This window comes from Chelon labrosus, assembly GCF_963514085.1.
Source record: "Chelon labrosus genome assembly, chromosome: 17".
Lineage (NCBI taxonomy): Eukaryota > Metazoa > Chordata > Actinopteri > Mugiliformes > Mugilidae > Chelon > Chelon labrosus.
Genome location: NC_140350.1, coordinates 16,339,528 through 16,356,611, shown reverse-complemented (window position 1 = coordinate 16,356,611; position 17,084 = coordinate 16,339,528). Strand labels below are relative to the sequence as shown.

Below are 17,084 nucleotides of genomic sequence, written 5' to 3'. Positions count from 1 at the left end.
TATACTTCATAATGTTTTGGCTGATCAGTGTATTTATATATAAACACGAGGTAGATAGGTAGCTGGTTAGCTTAGCTTGCTATAGAGGAAATAGAAGTGTCTGCCTGCCTCTGATGCTCACAACATGTTTCATCTCTTTTCTTTCATCAATTTAAATATTCTGGTGAAATCACGGGGGGATTTTATTTCCAAAATTTTGCTCCTCGTCTTCATGAAGCTATCTTAGCGACACAGTGTGTCATATGGATTACTGTGTGGGGCTGTTTGTGTTACCTGAGTTCCCGGGATGGGTCCAAAAGGATTGGTGGGTCTCAGGACGGGCTGGTTGTACATGACAGGCTGCGGGGGCATCATGGGAACGCCTCCCATCTGATGACTCATCTGAGGTGGGAGCTGGTGAAGTGGGACAGAAAGAGGCAGTGAGGATGGAAACTAAAGACAAAGTTATTTGCATGAATGAATGAATGAATAAATAAATGAAAGATGTATTAATTATGAGTGGAGGTTGTTCTTTACCATCCCATACACAGGCACTTGGGGTGTCGTCATAGGAAAAGCCACTGGTGCTGGAGCCTGTGCAGGAATAAAGCAAACAAAAAAAATTATTTGTTTTTGCTAGATCATCAGCTTGTAATAATCACATGGGACGTTGCCTCTTCCTCTGATAATTCATGTCAACAGTACAAACAACCCAATAGAGTCAAATTAGGATGAAGTCAAATGAAAGGAAGATGAATCTAAGACACTTACATAGCCAGTATAGATCATCCCGTTCTGTTGAGGGTTGAGGACAGAAATGAAAAACAACAGTTAAAGAATGAACTTCTGAATAAAAGCAACGCTCTGAGGATAAATTCTCATTCCCCACCACTTTCGATTCAGCTCGCGTCGTCAGCTTTCCAGCCCGTTAGCTGACGAAGTGAGCAGTTTGAGTTGAGAGGTCAATCAGCGGGAAAATGTTTAAGAAATGAGGCCAGATTGAACGGGAGAGACGTGGAGATAATCACGGCTCCTCCAAAAGCCCTGAGAGCTGCACAGAGTTAGCTTTAGCCACGAGGTGTGTTTGATGACTTTCAGTCTAAAGTTTAAAATCATTAGCTCACTGGCAGGATGATGGATGGCGCCAAATTAATACACAATACAAGAGGAGGCCTTCACTGACAGACGGGTTTGATGAGACGTCAATGTCAGGGTTTAGTTTAACTTTTGATGTCAGGACGTGTCATTTAATGCAATTTCTCCTTTTGCCACATTTGACTAAAGTCCTAAGGCTACGGCAGAAATACTTGGCAGGTTGGCAGCCTTTAGCCCACCTCTCTCATCAGCCTTGTCTTCCTCGTGCCTCCAAAACAGTTGTGACTCATCAGAGAGGACATGGGCCTTCTGAGGGTGTCCTGTGGTGTCTGGCAAGAGGATGTTAGTGGGGATTCTTTAAGGGGAGGGGCCTCTGTGGATCATCCCACAGATACTTGATCAGTTTGGGATCTAGTGAATTTGGAGGCCAAGTCAACACCTTGTGCTGTTTTTCTGTTTTTTTGAGTTGTTCCCAAACCGGCAAAATGGCTGCTACCATCAAGGAGTGTCATTGCTATGGGGTGGAGGTGCCTGGTCTGGTCTAGGTGGGTGCTACATGTCTAAGTAACATCCACGTGAATGAATGCCAGGTCCAAAAGTTTCCCAGCAGAACACTTAATTGTCACAAGATGGTCAAAGTTATTTACTTCTCCTGTCAGTGGTTTTAATGTTGTGGCTGATCGGTACATGCATTCCAGTCTGCAGACTGGATGAGGCTCTAAGGGGGTGGACTAGCAGTTCCAAATGGGTCACTTGCAGGGTATAGAGAGCCTCTCTGGAGCTTTTGCTTCGACCATTTTGACAATGATAAGAAATTATAGTCGAGGTAGATTTTACACAACGCAGATACGGATTTAGTGCAGGACTGTTATATTAGAATGAATTATTTTCCCTAATGAATTGTCTAGTGAGTGGAGATAGGATTGTTGGGTGGGCTCCAGACAAAGGTTCAATAAATACATATTCTAGGTACTGCCTGTTCTCCTGCAAACATATTCCTGATGACTAAACTAGCTCACTAGCCTTGATGTAAAAGTTCACTGTTCACTGCTACTGGGTTCAGAGTAGTAGCATAGTAGCAGGGCTCAGAGATTTAAATCAATTAACCAACCAAACTAACAGGATAACGAGGGAGCTTTTCACTGTCTTATCAGGCAGCGCCACATTAACTAGATGAGACAAGCACAAAACCTTGCCGGTGCTTTAACAGTGAAAGTAGCTTTTAATTTACCATCTGAGGGACGGGCATGGGTGCAGGTGCCATGGGATGGGTGGTGTGAGTCCAGTTGGTGCTGGTACACATGGTCTTCGACTGCCAGCCACTTCCTCCCGTGGGCTTTTTCTCTACCAGCTGACTCCACTGGAGCTCTGGCCTGATGCGCACAAACACAAACACAAGTGCATTTGAAATCATGAATCTTCTGCCGGATTGGACAGCCTCGTAATTAACTGCGAACATACTCACTTTTTAGCTGGCGTCCCCCCAAACTGCAGATCTGAGCCAAGAAATAAACAAAACACAACGTCATTAGAAAGGAAGCAACGACGCGAGAGGACAAAAGCAGAAAAAGGCTTGAAGAATGGAAGAGATATATTTGGAAAGTGAGACACTCACTGCCAACGAGGTTGGCTAATGAAGAGTCCAAATCATTGGGCAGCATTTTCCCAGAGTGCAATGGGGCTCCGGGGCTGTGAATTTGAGTGGGTGGGGACGGCTTCAGCAGATCACCTGACATCCAGCGGTAACCATGGAAACGCGACAGGAGGAAAAGTGGGGGAATGCGTCAAAAGCATGAAGCAAACGGCCATCACTGTCACATCCAGCTCCCCACTGTGTGTTTATCTGAGTGAGTGGGAATTCATTTGCACATCGTACGCATGCACGGTTGTATATGTGTGTGTGTGTTTGTTTGGCTGTGGATGCAGTCCTACCTCCCCAGGCATTGTTGTTGTTGGGCACAGTGTGTGTGGTCTGGATGGGGGTGAAGTTAGGCTGCAGGGTGAACAGCTCACTGCTGAGGTTTGGCACACTGCAGGAAGGGAAATGGTGATTTTTTTACTTTTAATTCTTCAAATTAAACTTAAAACGATTCGAATCTCAAACCGAATGTCAGCGCTGTTGTGTTCGTATTATCTGTGACTGCAGTTGTTACTCACTGGTTGTTGATGGGTACGATGGGTGAATTGGAGAAGAGATCTGTAGCCCCCCCACTGCTGTTGGCACTGCCCACTGACTGAGCGCTGGGTGACGCATTGGGCGTCTGAATATCGATCACTTTATGACCGTCATCCTGCACAGATAGCGTCAACAGCATGTTACCGGTTTGACTTTAATCTGTGTGATATATGTTTACACAATGTTGACACATTGTCTTAAAAAATAATAATAAAAAAAAGACTCTCTATTTCAATCGACTCCACTGCAGGAGTGCAGCATTTAGACTGTAAGTTCATTTCTATTCTCTGTGCAGCTCTATGCTACGGGCCAGTGGCCAGACACAGACAGTGTATTTCAGTGTACTGCAGATTTAATGCACTTGTCTATTCAATTTTAACAGCAGCGTGGAGGACAAAAAGACTTGAGCTACAGACGTCCACACGGTCGAGACAAAGTGATTTGTTTTTCTTCCTCAAAGGCAAAAACTGGTAATCTGTGAAAAGCTTTGTGCGCCGGCGTCAATCATGTCGCGGTCCGATCCAGTGTAGTCCTGGTATGTGGCGTGAGCTGTCTGAACCTATCTACAGTATGAGCATGTATAATTTAAAAGTGCAAACGTCTCACCTTGTGCTGCTGCAGTCGGTTGTCCTCTGTCTTGTCGTCCATACGGCTGAGAGAGATCCCAGTGCTGGAGAGAGACGACACTGCACTGGACAAAGTGCTGGATCTTAGGGTGACACACAGACATGCATGTATTTGTAAAACCTGCAGAAATCACACAGTGTCTTTACATCTGCTCTACAGCTCTGTGAGGCTGTATGAGAGTAGATGAAAAGGCCTGAAGACAGCAGAATTTATTAAGATTCATCATCAACCGTCTGGACCAAACTTCCTGGCGATCCATCCGACAGCAATTGAGATGTTTCGGTGAACAGTGTGGACAGATCGATTGGCATTGATATCCCCAAAGCAACGCCGCAGCCAGTGACATATTCATAAACGCAGTAGAACCTGTCCATCTAACAAAGCCAGCAGAGTTGACGCTGTTAGTTTTAGCCTCGGTCGCTCTGTTGCTTGAGGAGTGTCAGTTTTCCTCTTTGGTCTAAAGTTACTGGAAGGATTGTGCAGGAATTCTGGCACACATGTGCACGGTGCCCAGATGGCGGTGAAGCAATTTAATTGACACTTGTGTCTTGGAAATCATCAGATATGTAATTAGTCCTCTGCTTTGGTTTCTTAGCAAAAACTTAAACTACAGGCGTTTTCAAACTAAATGGTTGGAACCGGCAACACTGAAGCCACGCTGCCACTATGGCTACGTAGATTTTTAACTGGGGGTAGTTTTACAAACCGAAATGGTAAAATCTCTCATCTGAATTCATGCGGTCAGTCTTAGCGTTGGTTGCAGCATTGCTCAAATTACGGCAACGTCGGTCCAAGCTCAGAAAAATGCTGAGTGGATTGTTCTGGTTTAAAATTTGGTCTGTGGTGTCTAGATGTTGGTAAAGGTCTGGATGCTAATAAACATACATTTGAGCTCGTTCAAAAATGTTCTTCTATTGTCAAACTCCCAGTTATTACAGTACTCTGGTAATATGAGAAGGGACGTTCCCTTTAGCCTCAGCTGGACTTTGAGTTTAAGGCTAATGAACAAATGCACCATGTTTACTATCGCTGCCTTCAAGAAGGGACCGTTCATATGAACATCACCTTGTTAACAGTCATTATGAGCTTCTAGTCAGCTGACAGAGGCTTCACAGAGCCGCCCACATGGCTAATAGAAATCCTAATAATAGCTGTAGTACCAATAATAAACTGGTTTAAATGAGCACTGAGCGGCCGGTGCAGGAGATCTGATTAGCATCTTTGTGACTGGACCATACCTGCTGGTGGTGGAGAGGTCCTTGAGCTTCCTGCCCTCCAGAGAGGCTAGATGCTGCTCCAGAGCCTCCAAGAGAGTGTTGGGAGCCTGAGAGTGGCGGGAGGAGGAGGAGGAGGAGGGGGTGAGGGTGGGGTAAATGTAGGTGGGGTTTAGGGGAAAACATTAGAACCACAGCCAAGTAGACGAAGTGGGGCACATAGCTGTCACTCACCCCCTCTCCTCACTTTTGATTTCATTTCACACACTCGCACAAAGCAGCAGCAGAGTTGAGACATCACCCTCAGATTTGCTATCTACTCTACTTTTCTTTTTTTTCTTTTTTTGATGTTTTTTTTTGCATTTGGTTTCATCAGGTTTGGTTGACCAGCATGCACACATTAGCCTTGGATCATGCAAGCTAGTCCACAGCGGGACTGACAGGTCAGGACAAAGCAGAGCCTCATCGCTGCAGGGCTCCAGAGCAGAAACACAACAAACACGTCTCTGAACAAATCTAACGAGCCCATGCAGAGGCCAGCAGTGCAGAAACACTCTCGTGACGCACACGCAAACACACACACGCTTACACACGGAAAGAAAAAATCACGATTCCCAAAAAAACAAAATTACGAGTTAACTCATGGATTCCACTTCAGGTTAAAAGACCGGATCAACATCTGTTACTGATTAGAAGAAGAAGAACCAAATAGGAACCGAATAGCTTTATCTCACTGGAAGCCAAAGAAGTTAACTCAGTCAAATGTAAGCATCTGGTCAGAAACCAGGTATACACATCGAGAAGCTGGCCAGCGCTCTTCATTGGAAAACAAAAAGGATGGATGGGTTCATTTTGACCACATGTGATGCCACGGTTTCCACCCAGAGCCTTACATTTCAGCGCCAGAGAACACAATGCAAACACGACAGGCAAAGAAAAGATTTCTCATATACTTATTTTTAAGGGGGGAAAGAGAGTAAAATGCGAATTCTGGATATCCTTCTTCAGAGAAATCTAGAATATGCTAAAGGTTTAAAAGTAAAACAGACACATATCTAGAGCTCAGTAAAGGCATGGGTCACTATGTTGTTGAATAAGCACATATAAGGTCTTCATGAGCGCTACAGCCATGGCGTCTGTTTCAAAGGGGTCAGCCCTTCTCGGGTGGTCGCTTCATTTGTCACACGATCCAATTCTGCGTCCGCTGAAAGGCCTGTAGCATGACATGCAGGGCTCATGATGGCATTATGTGCACCTATCCAAGTCATATTTGCAGAAACCTACTCAATAAAAACCATTCGCTGCTCTCCCCACAGCTAATGCAAAGGGACGTAATCTCTTCAGAAAAATGATTTTGAACACTGCGAATATACGGGAAAAAGAAATAAATATATTTCATGAAGTGGTGCTAACTTATTTATGTGATGATACTTTGGCCTTGATTTTTTTTTTTTAATCTTTTTTTGCACTGGGACAATGCCAGAAAGGCTGCTGGAAAAAATTCAGACATACTAAGCCCCAAACGAATCAGCAAAAAAACAAAAACTAAAATCCTAACTATTTATTCTGAAATTGTTCAGATAATAAAAACCTGAGATGATGCTTAAGTAAAAGTTGCTTCAAGGCTTTTTTACAGGTCTTCATTTATTGTTTCCTCTCTATTCTAGATTCGGTTCAGACAGAGAAGGAGACAAAGTGAAGGAGTTACAGAGCATGAAGAAGAGAGGAGGAGGACGGGGCAGCTGCAGTGTGGGCAGGTCTGTAGGGTGAGTAGGGAACGGGAGCGTTTAGAATGAAGCATTATGGGACTGAGTGGACGGGTTTCTATACCGGTTGACTGACTGGTTGATTGACTGATTGAGATGAGATGTAGACTGACCTGTGTGAGATCGGGGCTGTCGCCCTGATCTATCCCAACTCGCTGTGTCACAAAAAAGGAGGGAGGAAGGGTAGGGGAGGGAGGAGGGAGGCAAAATAAAAAATAAACCAAATGTAATAAGAAAAACAAGGAATAAACCAAAAGAAACAAAAAACAACAGACCACAGAGTAAAAAAAGGGAAGAGAGGCGTGTGAAGGAGGAAGAGGAGGAGGAGGAGGAAGAGGAGGAGGAGGGAGAAAGAAGAATCAAACCCAAGCATTCATTACTTCATGCAGATGCTGGAACGGAAAACAAATAAAAGACAACGGAGGAAGAGGGGAGGAGGAGGAGGCATGCACACGCATACGAACACCTATATATACACACAGTATATACACACATACACACTTATAAGTACACACACACACACATTGAGATCTGGAGAAAATGAAAAGCTGAGTGACGACTGGTTGAGGAGGCGGGGCAGACAACAGGTCACATGACAGCGAGGTTAGAAACATCCAAACGGAAGAAGACACTCAACTAATGTTGACTTTGAACAGAAGGAGACGGGAGGATGACACACAAACAGACAAACACACGTTTAGTTAGACAGCTCAAATGAATGGGTCCTTAAAGTCAACGTTAGTCTGCTTTCATTTTAGTTTTTTTTCTTTGGATCAAAGCGGCTGCATCCCAAACCTTCTTCCACATGGGAGCGAAACCAAGCAGTGAGAAAGCCTTCGACGGTGGAGGATAAAGCTACGCAGCCTACAGACGACAGTTTACTGTGAGGCCTGGCCGGGACTGTTAACTGTTCACCAGCCTCCAGAGAGGAAACATACATCCATCTTTTTAAGAAAAGGGAGGAAATTAAAGAACAGGAGACAGAGAGAGTGATAGAAGAAGAGCTTGCTTGGTCATGCAGTGCAGGCATGTGAACAGGCAGCACACGAAGGGGTCCCTCAACGGGAAGCTCTACACAAGAGGCTCTCTGATTGGCTAAGCCTCAGCCGTTAATGACTTGTCTTGGAGCAAACCCCCTCCCCAGGTCAGGGCAAGAGAACAGAAACAGGAAAAAATAAAAAAAGTCTAGATTAAAATGAGGGAGAAGAAGCTCCTGGTCCTGATCTACGGCCCGGAAATAAAGGCCGTAAATCAGATCCCTGGGGGGAACAGAAGTCTGGAGCAAATCTCAACAGGCCGAGGTGGGTTTTCTCTGCAGGTTAAATTCATCTGATCGACACAAGGAAACGTTTTTTAATGTGTTAATATGGAAACAAAGGCCGTTGAGATTCACTCCAGGCTGATAATCCCGTCGTTTAACTCTGTGCCGCCTCCTGCTCCGCGGGAGGACGGGAAGGACAAGGAGGCGTTACCTCGGCCACTTTGAGAAACTCGGACAGTTTGGTCATCCTGTTGAGGAAGGTCTTGTAGATCTCCAACGCCTCTTTGCACTGGTTCTTCTTCATGTCAAAGTATTTCTCTGTGTGTTAAAAGACGAGAGTCAGCATGAGAATATATTTATATTTATATTAATGAATGAGGGGAAGGATGTTGACTTGTTGTGGTCCCAGTTACGAGTTAACCATAGTTGGGTTGGGTAATGAACCCTTACGCCCCACTGGCTTAATAATTAATGAAAGAGAAGAAGGTGGTCATTATCGTCTTTAATTGGAAGCAACATTGACTTCCTCTAAAGAAGGGTTTAGAGGAGCTGAATGGAGGCGAACTCCGGCTTCGGCTGTGTTGTGCTTTACCCAACATGTTGATGACGCCTTCATTGTACGCTGCGAACAGCCGTATGGAGTCTTTAAACAGCAGCATGAAGGCCGTGTTGATCACACCGTTGGTCAGCTCGTTGGAGTTTGGCTGGAGGACGGAGAGAAGGAGTAAGAGAGGGACTGCTAGTCTCTCAGGAGACGGTGTTTTAAGGTCGGACGTTTACCTGGAAGTCCAGCAGCGCGTCCAGCTGGTTCTGTATGACGGGCAGAGTCTTGATCAGCTTCTCTGTGTTCATGGTGCGCATCACACCGTCAGCCCTGGAAACACAACACACACAGCTGAGATCAGGATCAGAGACCAAGAGGTCGAAGGTTGAAGATGAAGCAGAATAGAGAGAAGAAATCCTTCAAAGAGTAAAAAACTCCCTTGTGGTGACTCATCAGAGAATAGACATGGGGTGTTATGTGGTGTCTGGCTACAGAATGATGTCAGTGGGGGCCTTTGGGTCCTATGGGTTGAGGGGAAGGGCCTCTGTGGATCATCCCACAGATACTTGATCAGTTTGGGATCTAGTGAATGTTGAAGACCTTGTGCTGTTCACCAAAAACAGCCCTGACCCATTGAGCTATGGACTCCACTAGACGTCTGAAGGAATGATGGGTTCTGCGGCCACACCGGTTAATTGCTCTTCCTTCCTTGGACCACTTTTGTTAGTTAATGATGCTCTGACCCAGTCATCTGTTTCAGTTAACCTTCGTCAAAGTCGCTGAGATCATTTCACTTCACCGTTTTTCCCGCTCAAGTTTGAGGACAAAATCTTCACCTGCTGCCTGGTTTATCCCTCCCCATGACAGGAACCACGAGATAGTCTGTATTAATCACTTTCCCTGTTCATAATGTTATGGCTGATTGGTGAGTGTAAGACGTCTGCCACTGGTGTATATGTTCAAGAGTACGTTACCCTCTCTTCATCTTGGTGAAGTCCACTGCTGCTAGTCTGTAGGACATGGCTTTTTCATTCAGGTAGCGGCTGTAGCGTCTGATGAAGGTTGACATGTTATACCCTGGAGGGAAGAGAGGGGGCGCTGCAGTTAGCGTCTGATCACAGCGGCTTATTTCCAAATCAGGTTAAGAAGCCAATAATCCCTTTCATATGAAATGTACAACCCTCTTTGTGACAAATCTGCATTTCCCCCACGAGTCAAAGCGATAACACGCACCACATTTCTCTGAGATTAACTTTTTCACTCGGACACTTCAACACGTGTTTCCATTATCAGCAACATTCAGACGCTTCTAGCGCCAAACAAAGATCACATTCTCCAGAAGCTTTATCAATCCTGGACCCTTTGAAACAGCGGCTTATTGATAGCGGAGCCAGGGAGAGTCGGACATAAAGTCATTCTGTGAGACGTACAGCTCTGCTGAGTCCACAAACAGCCAGGCGGCATTAAATCACCTTGTAGTGCAGCCTTATCTAGAAAGTTGTTGAGGTTGAAGAGCGTGTTTCTGGAGGCAAGGTACTGCATTAATCTCTGATGGAAGAAGAACAGAGAAAAACCATTAGTTATTTATCATTTATAGAGAATGGTATCAAATCTTTGAGAAGAGTTGCACCTTTAGATACATTTCAAAGAGTCAGAGTTGAATTCATTGGTGATAAAATCCTGTACTACATGGCATAAAGTCATAATTTGAAACCGCAAAAGAACAAATCCGACACAAATACGATTTGTAGGTTTGCTAATGTTTCGACAGTCATATTTCCTTCTTCACAGCTTCTGCACGCTTTTATCAGACTTTCAAAAATGTCACTGTCCTACAGGTCTCAATATTTTAAATAATGACCCGATATTTTTGTCCTATAGTCTTCTCTATTTGCTCATTAGTACCTTCTTCCTGTTTGGTTTAAATGCGTCTTCGTCGTCAGCGTGGAGCAGCTCAGACAGTGAATGGTTTCATATGAATGTGACTTTAGTTTGATGTTGCACAAGCATCAACAGGAGAAGAGGATTACTTCAAGGAAACACAAAGAGACAACTCGTGGGCTTTTAAAATAGTTTTTCTAGCCAGGTCCAACCAGAAGAATAAAAGCCAGACTAAACATGCAGCCGATTAAAGCGAAGCCTTTTCAAAACATCATGTCACAGCTAAAAGCCTTGCTGCTGGGGGCTGTGAGAGGGTCATAATTTAACGTGTTTGAAGTCTGGGATGCTGCTCTGGTAGGGTGAGCGGTGGATGGAGTCATTCAAATGTCAGCGGGACACTTCATCAGCAGTTGTTGTTGGGACACGTGGATGATGAGGCCTCAAAGGATCTCAGTGGTAGAAATCACTACCACTTGAGTCGTGTTATTATTTCTGGGGCGGATCGACAAGTCAAGCTTGAATCAGTTTCAGTGTTGGTGTATTCTTCTTCTTCTTGTATATACACTTGTATTTTGTATTTATAGTTTGTATATTGCTTTTATACACATCTATCATCCATCCATTATTTATCATCTAGCTATCATCCATCCATCCGTCTGTCATCCATCCATCCATATATCATCCATCCAACATCTATCTATCATCTGTCATCCATCCATTATTTATCATCTATTATCCATCCATTATCCATCTGTCATCCCTCCATCCATCATCTATCCGTCATCTAACATCTATCCATCCATCCATCCATCCATCCATCTGTCATCCACCTATTATCCATCCATCCATCATCTATCATCCATCCATCCATCTATCCGCCATCTATCATCTATCATCCATCCATCTATCATCCATCCAACATCTATCTATCATCTATCATCCATCCATTATTTATCATCTATTATCCATCCATCCATCTGTCATCCCTCCATCCATCATCTATCCGTCATCTAACATCCCTCCATCCATCCATCTATCATCCACCTATTATCCATCCATCCATCATCCATCCAGCCATCTATCATCCATCCAACATCTATCTATCAACTATCATCCATCCATTATTTATCATCTATCTATTATCCATCCATCATCCATCTATTATCCATCCATCCATCTGTCATCCATTCATCCATCCATCCATCCATCTATCATCCATCCAACATCTATCCGTCATCTATCTGTCATCTATCATCTATCATCTAGCATCTATCCATCCATCCATCTATTATCCATCCATCATGTATCCATCCATGAACTATCCATCTATCTATGGTACCAGTCACACCCATGAGCATATTCTATTTAAATTAACTTTTTAATTCTGTACACCTATCTTACATTATTCTTGAACCAATTAATAAAACAGCTTCCCCTTCCACATCTCTTTTAGCAGAGCAGTCTCTTTGTTTCCTTTGTGTCCTCTCTGGGCTTCCGTAGAGCGGTGCCTTTTGCGCTCACCTCATTGCCGTACATCATGAGGTGGTGTGTGGTGATGAGCGCCTTGAAGACCACGATCCAGCTGTTGCTGGCCGTGCGCTCCAGCAGCGTGTCTGCCAGGTGTGGGATGCTGACGTTCAGCTCATTGGTGCAGTGGATCAGGTCTGGAGGACACAGAGAGCAGCAGATGAACGGATATCACAGTAGCACATGTTCCTCTACTGTAGGTAATACATGTCCCCAGAGAGCTCACTAGTTGAGTTATTCTGGATCGATGGAATGAGTCGTGCAATCATTATGACCGACCCGATAATGGATCACAAGTCTGAAAACAAATAACTGTTTAAGCAAGGCGACTGTTTCATAAAGTCCATGTCCTTGCTCTAATTCACCGAAAATATCAATAAAACACCAACTCAGAAGACAGAGAGGTACATTAGGAGCTCGATCCTATCCCAGCATGTTCAAGGGACCAGTCAACTGAATAAACCGATGGTGAGTTCTTTGTTGAACAGAGATGACCGTCGGCGTTTATCCTCTCGGAGTCAGGGCACTAAACTGTCTGCTCAAAGCAAACGGAGCAGATTTCAAAGGGAAAACAGCTCAGTGTCAGATTGAAAGTGTGTTTTTAAACGGGGGGAAAAAAATGACAAGTTAACAAAAAAAAAAAGGCAGATAAGGAGATGTTTGGTTTTATATTTCCAGTGCTGATGATTAAAAACTGATAAGTCTGAATCCTAGCAGCTGACGTTTGCATGTGGGGCAGAGTAGGATTGTTGCGCCACATTCTTTAGGGATTTTGGCTGAAGATCAACATGTGAAGTATGTACGGCATCTGTTTAATCACGGAGAAACGCCACTGCTACTTCTCATGTGCCCTGTTCATACAGTAGGCTACTGTAGATCCATTAAAGCTAATCAAGACGATCAAAAGATTAATTTCTTCAAACGAATGGATCTGTGGAGATATTTTCCAAACAACCAGCCAGTAACACTGATGCTCCGTGACCGAGAAGACTAGAAGGACAATGGGTGATAAAAGGGTCGGCACATCTGCAACAAACACGAAAGGGAAGTGAACCTGTAGCTATAGACATATGTAGAGATGGTTGTGGTCTTCTTCCACCTTGTTACCCTGCGTTGCTAGTTGGAGACTGACAGTTAAACCAAGCGAGAACCACTAAAACAACGACATACGTTTGCATCGGGAGGGGGTTGAGCCCAGAACCAGAGCTAGAAGGACTACCAGGTGTCCACAAACACGTTCTGAAACAGCTTATTTACCTCAATGTATAAATTGAATTGATAAAGATTAAAAAGATATTTGAATTTCAGACATAAAATTATGATTCCACATCCTACGTCCTCGTCTGCGTGTTCCTCTAGGTGATAATACATCAGCGAGGAGTCAACCGCTGACATGTGACAGCGTAGATAGCCGGAGGGTTGTGATGAAGTATCGACTGTGCTTGGATTATTGATAAGCTCCTCTCGTCATAGGAAGTAATACGGATCGATAACGTAATTAGAAATAAGACTGATGATATCGCAGGAGAAACATACATACGGTTAAATGACGACGTGGTGGTATCAGGTTAAATTTAAGACGTTTGTAAATTGCCTGGTTTGGATGAAACATGAGATCAGTTTAAGAGTGACTGAAGGGATTTCTGTCTTTAAAGAGAATGCAATAAAAATCTCGTTCAATATGTTTTAAGGCCTCGGCTTTAGGTGAAGTGAATAATCGTCATGGTGCATAATGGCACTGCAAGAGAAGGTCATTAAACTGACTCATGGACGGAGGAGGGGATTCATTCATGATCGTTACCCTCTTGTCAGACTCTCATCGTTCATGATATCTGGTTTTGTTTCGGTTCAGTTTTTTTGAACGTCTGTCGTCACATCAGGTTTTTCTCTCGGCCGACACGGTTTGTTGGTTCGAGAGAATCTGTAAAGACTTCATGCGCCGGCTGTGCTCGGAGGGCAGGAGGTTATTTTCGGTCTGATTACTATTCTACTGTCCCATTACAGTTTCTGTCATGCTCATTATTTGCTTCGGGTAGTAAATAATCAACATTCATTGATGTCAGCAGTCAGACTGACAAGGTCATAACACTGTAAGAAAAGAAAAGAAAGAAAGAAAGAAAGAAACAAGGCTCGAGGTTCGGCTCAGTGTCAAGAGCTTCAGTGTCCAGCGCTGCGTTTGATTTATGACGTGTTGTATTTGGAGAACCACGGTCCGTCTTTTCTTTATGCCGTCTCTGCTCAGGGTGGATCAATAACACGTATATTTTAAAGCCGTTCATCAAACCTCTCAGATCAGGTAAACTGAGTCTGAATCTTTTCTTTTGCGTTCTCTATCCGAGCAGATGAATGTACGCTGGATTAGCTCCCAGGCTGGATTTATAATCTTGCACTGCACAAACTGGCATTGTTAGAAATGTTGGGTTTGAATGAGGTTTAATTTCTCCTGAAATGGAGAAACAACCAGATATATAATATACTCTGTTGCTGATATTAGCTATGTCTGCACAGATACCTGAGTTTACACGCCCCAGATATTAATCAGAACGGAACTTTTTTGGACATGTACGACAACTCTGAATTCATTCAATAGAGGAGGACGGTCCGATGTTTTAATCGGGGCTGGTACGTGGTTATGAGGCGCTAACATTTTCCTACTGACCAGATTACTGACCAGGTTTTCAACACTCCTCTCAATCTGATTCAAAATTCCTTCTGACGACGTTGGATGGTGTCAGCCTCTTCCAGCTGAGCTATTTTTTAGTCACTTGGTCACTAATATAAACGTAGAAGCTGGTCTAGGGCGGCACAGTGGTGTGGCGGTTAGCACTGACACCTCACAGCAAGAAGGTTCGATTCCACCAGCCGACTGGGACCTTTCTGTGTAGATTCTACATATTCTCTCCAGCTTCCTCCCACCGTCCAAAGACACACTCGTTGGGTTAATTGGCGATTCTAAATTGGCCGTAGGTGTGAGTGTCAATGGTTGCCTGTCACTCTGTGTTAGCCCTGAGATAGACTGGCGACCTCTCGCCCAATGACAGCTGGGATAGGCTCTTGCCCTCCCCTGACCACTGACCTCCTGGGACTGGACCCACTGACCTCCTGACCACTTCATTTCTAACCTGAACGTGCACCCTCTTTGAGGCCGTCTAACCGGGAGGAGCTTTCTGTGAAAGATGTTAAAGCATCTGCATCTGGTTTAAGTACAAAACACTTACTCAACACTAATGATCAGAACCAGAACAAGAACAGGAGAATAATGTGGCTCATTCTGAGGGGAACTCGCTTGTCCTTGGGAGTGGTGGAATGAACCAGTTTATAATCCATTTGACGGATGAGAATTTGGTAAAGTAAATGTTCCGGTTCTATTTTGAGTTGAGTGACATTTAAGAGTTTCTGAGATACTCCCACTCGTGGCGCTGAAAGGGGGGGGACGACCTTCTAGCATTTAATATCTGCAGTGTTCTCATTCAACCGCCGTGGCTTCCTTAATGAGCACAACAATAAATGATGCCAAATCACTGAACGCAGCTAGAATCATCATCCAGCGCCGGAGTCAGCGCACGGCTCCTCTTTCTATTTCTGGCGACGTCGGCTAAAAGGTTGAGTTTTAAGTGCTCGTCGTTATCAAGATAAGATTAGCATGATATCAGAGCAGCAATTGTGGAGTCACAGAAGGAGTTTACCGTCTGAAATGCAGCTAAACTTTGCTTCGGAGCCTTTTCAAACACATCTGGTGTACAAAGCCCAGTTGGGATGAATTGGACCCGGTTCTGTAACATCTTGAGGGAGCCCAGAATTCCCAGTGTCACCTCTGCTGTGGACACGACTGACTAATCCACGGCCAAACTTGCCGCCTCACTGACTGACTGACTGGCTGAGTCGTGTGTGCAGCTGGATGACTGACTCTCTGGCTTCTTTCCTTGTGGTTTCTCTCAGACTGATTTATCCACATTTCCTGTGGATTAGCCATCTCGCCATTTTCCTCTCTCTGTCCGTCTGTCTGTCTCTCCGAGAGTGTGACTGGCAGCCCTATTGATTATCCGTGCTCTCCATCGATCGTGTCAAGTAATTATAGTGAGGCAGGAAAGCCACTCAACCTAACAACCACCTAATAATCACTGCCAAATAAAAAAAAAATAAAAAATCTACATGTGAGCGTTCCCCTTCCTCCTCCCGTGTGTGCGTAATCGCTTTTCAGATTACACATACAGGTAATTAGCAGAATGTGGAGATAAAGAACGTGCACTGACACCTGCATTTGCTCAGCTCAAGCACTGTAACACCCACCGGCGGAGCTACAGTTCCACACAGTATGCTTCCCCGGGTTCCCCGGCACTGACAGCAGCAGAATGCATCAGAGGACATGGCAGTGGACGTGAGATTACAGGAGGGAAGAGGAGGAGGAGGAGGAGGAGGAGGAGGAGGAGGAGGAGAAAACGTTGCTGCACAACAACGCACATTCTGTCCTGTCTCCGGGGGCTTTAGTTCTGCTGCTGATAGTGGCGTTAATAATGGATAGGCCTACACTGTAAAGCGGCTGGTTGCAATATGATTAGCTTCTACTAGAGTGGCCTACTTCCCCTGAATGACATGCACAGATAGTCCCCGGCCTTATAATTTAAACGTCTGCTGCTTGCAGTCATGCTCAGGCACACAGCAGTGTAGGCTTTGCTGCACATTTTAATCTAAGGGAATGCAATGGTGCCCAATTCAAGAGGATGCAAACCGGATGAGAGAGGGAAGGGGAAGAGGGAGAGGGGGGGGAGAAGCATAATAGATGCTGTTTATACAAGCTCCCCTTTGTGAGCACAGATAGCTGGTAGCTTGGTGCATGCATGCAGGCTGTCTATACAGTGAGCAGTGACGGTATGCTTAACCTACAGTCAAGGTGCTTCTTCTTGGGTCCGCTGACTTCGTGCGTCGTGGCCTTGCAGACGGCTTTGCTGATGGCAGACCCGGTCATGCTGTGCTGCGCGGCGGCGATCCGGTCCGTCAAAGTCTGCCCCGACAT

The 17,084-nt window shown here is 44.7% G+C and overlaps 2 protein-coding genes across 2 annotated transcripts in view; one reads left to right on the top strand and one right to left on the bottom strand.

Moving 5' to 3' along the window:
• Positions 1 to 6,924, top strand: part of rbm14a (RNA binding motif protein 14a) — a 19,500-nt gene extending 12,576 nt beyond the window's left edge. Inside the window, exons 9-10 of the transcript XR_014699545.1 lie at positions 5,468 to 5,534; positions 6,759 to 6,924. The gene's annotated coding sequence lies outside the window, so the exon portion shown is untranslated. The remainder of the gene's footprint in view (positions 1 to 5,467; positions 5,535 to 6,758) is intronic.
• The window catches only part of LOC311502201 (phosphatidylinositol-binding clathrin assembly protein-like), a gene marked incomplete at both ends in the record, with an annotated part of 18,204 nt that extends 1,120 nt beyond the window's left edge, over positions 1 to 17,084 (bottom strand). The window contains 18 exons of the mRNA XM_084564327.1: positions 274 to 393; positions 517 to 573; positions 751 to 774; positions 2,306 to 2,447; positions 2,540 to 2,570; positions 2,690 to 2,803; positions 3,007 to 3,104; positions 3,232 to 3,365; positions 3,857 to 3,959; positions 5,116 to 5,201; positions 6,971 to 7,012; positions 8,330 to 8,436; positions 8,711 to 8,822; positions 8,899 to 8,992; positions 9,637 to 9,739; positions 10,135 to 10,210; positions 12,065 to 12,207; positions 16,955 to 17,084. Of these exons, the coding sequence (XP_084420453.1) occupies positions 274 to 393; positions 517 to 573; positions 751 to 774; positions 2,306 to 2,447; positions 2,540 to 2,570; positions 2,690 to 2,803; positions 3,007 to 3,104; positions 3,232 to 3,365; positions 3,857 to 3,959; positions 5,116 to 5,201; positions 6,971 to 7,012; positions 8,330 to 8,436; positions 8,711 to 8,822; positions 8,899 to 8,992; positions 9,637 to 9,739; positions 10,135 to 10,210; positions 12,065 to 12,207; positions 16,955 to 17,084 (1,716 nt within the window). The remainder of the gene's footprint in view (positions 1 to 273; positions 394 to 516; positions 574 to 750; positions 775 to 2,305; positions 2,448 to 2,539; positions 2,571 to 2,689; positions 2,804 to 3,006; positions 3,105 to 3,231; positions 3,366 to 3,856; positions 3,960 to 5,115; positions 5,202 to 6,970; positions 7,013 to 8,329; positions 8,437 to 8,710; positions 8,823 to 8,898; positions 8,993 to 9,636; positions 9,740 to 10,134; positions 10,211 to 12,064; positions 12,208 to 16,954) is intronic.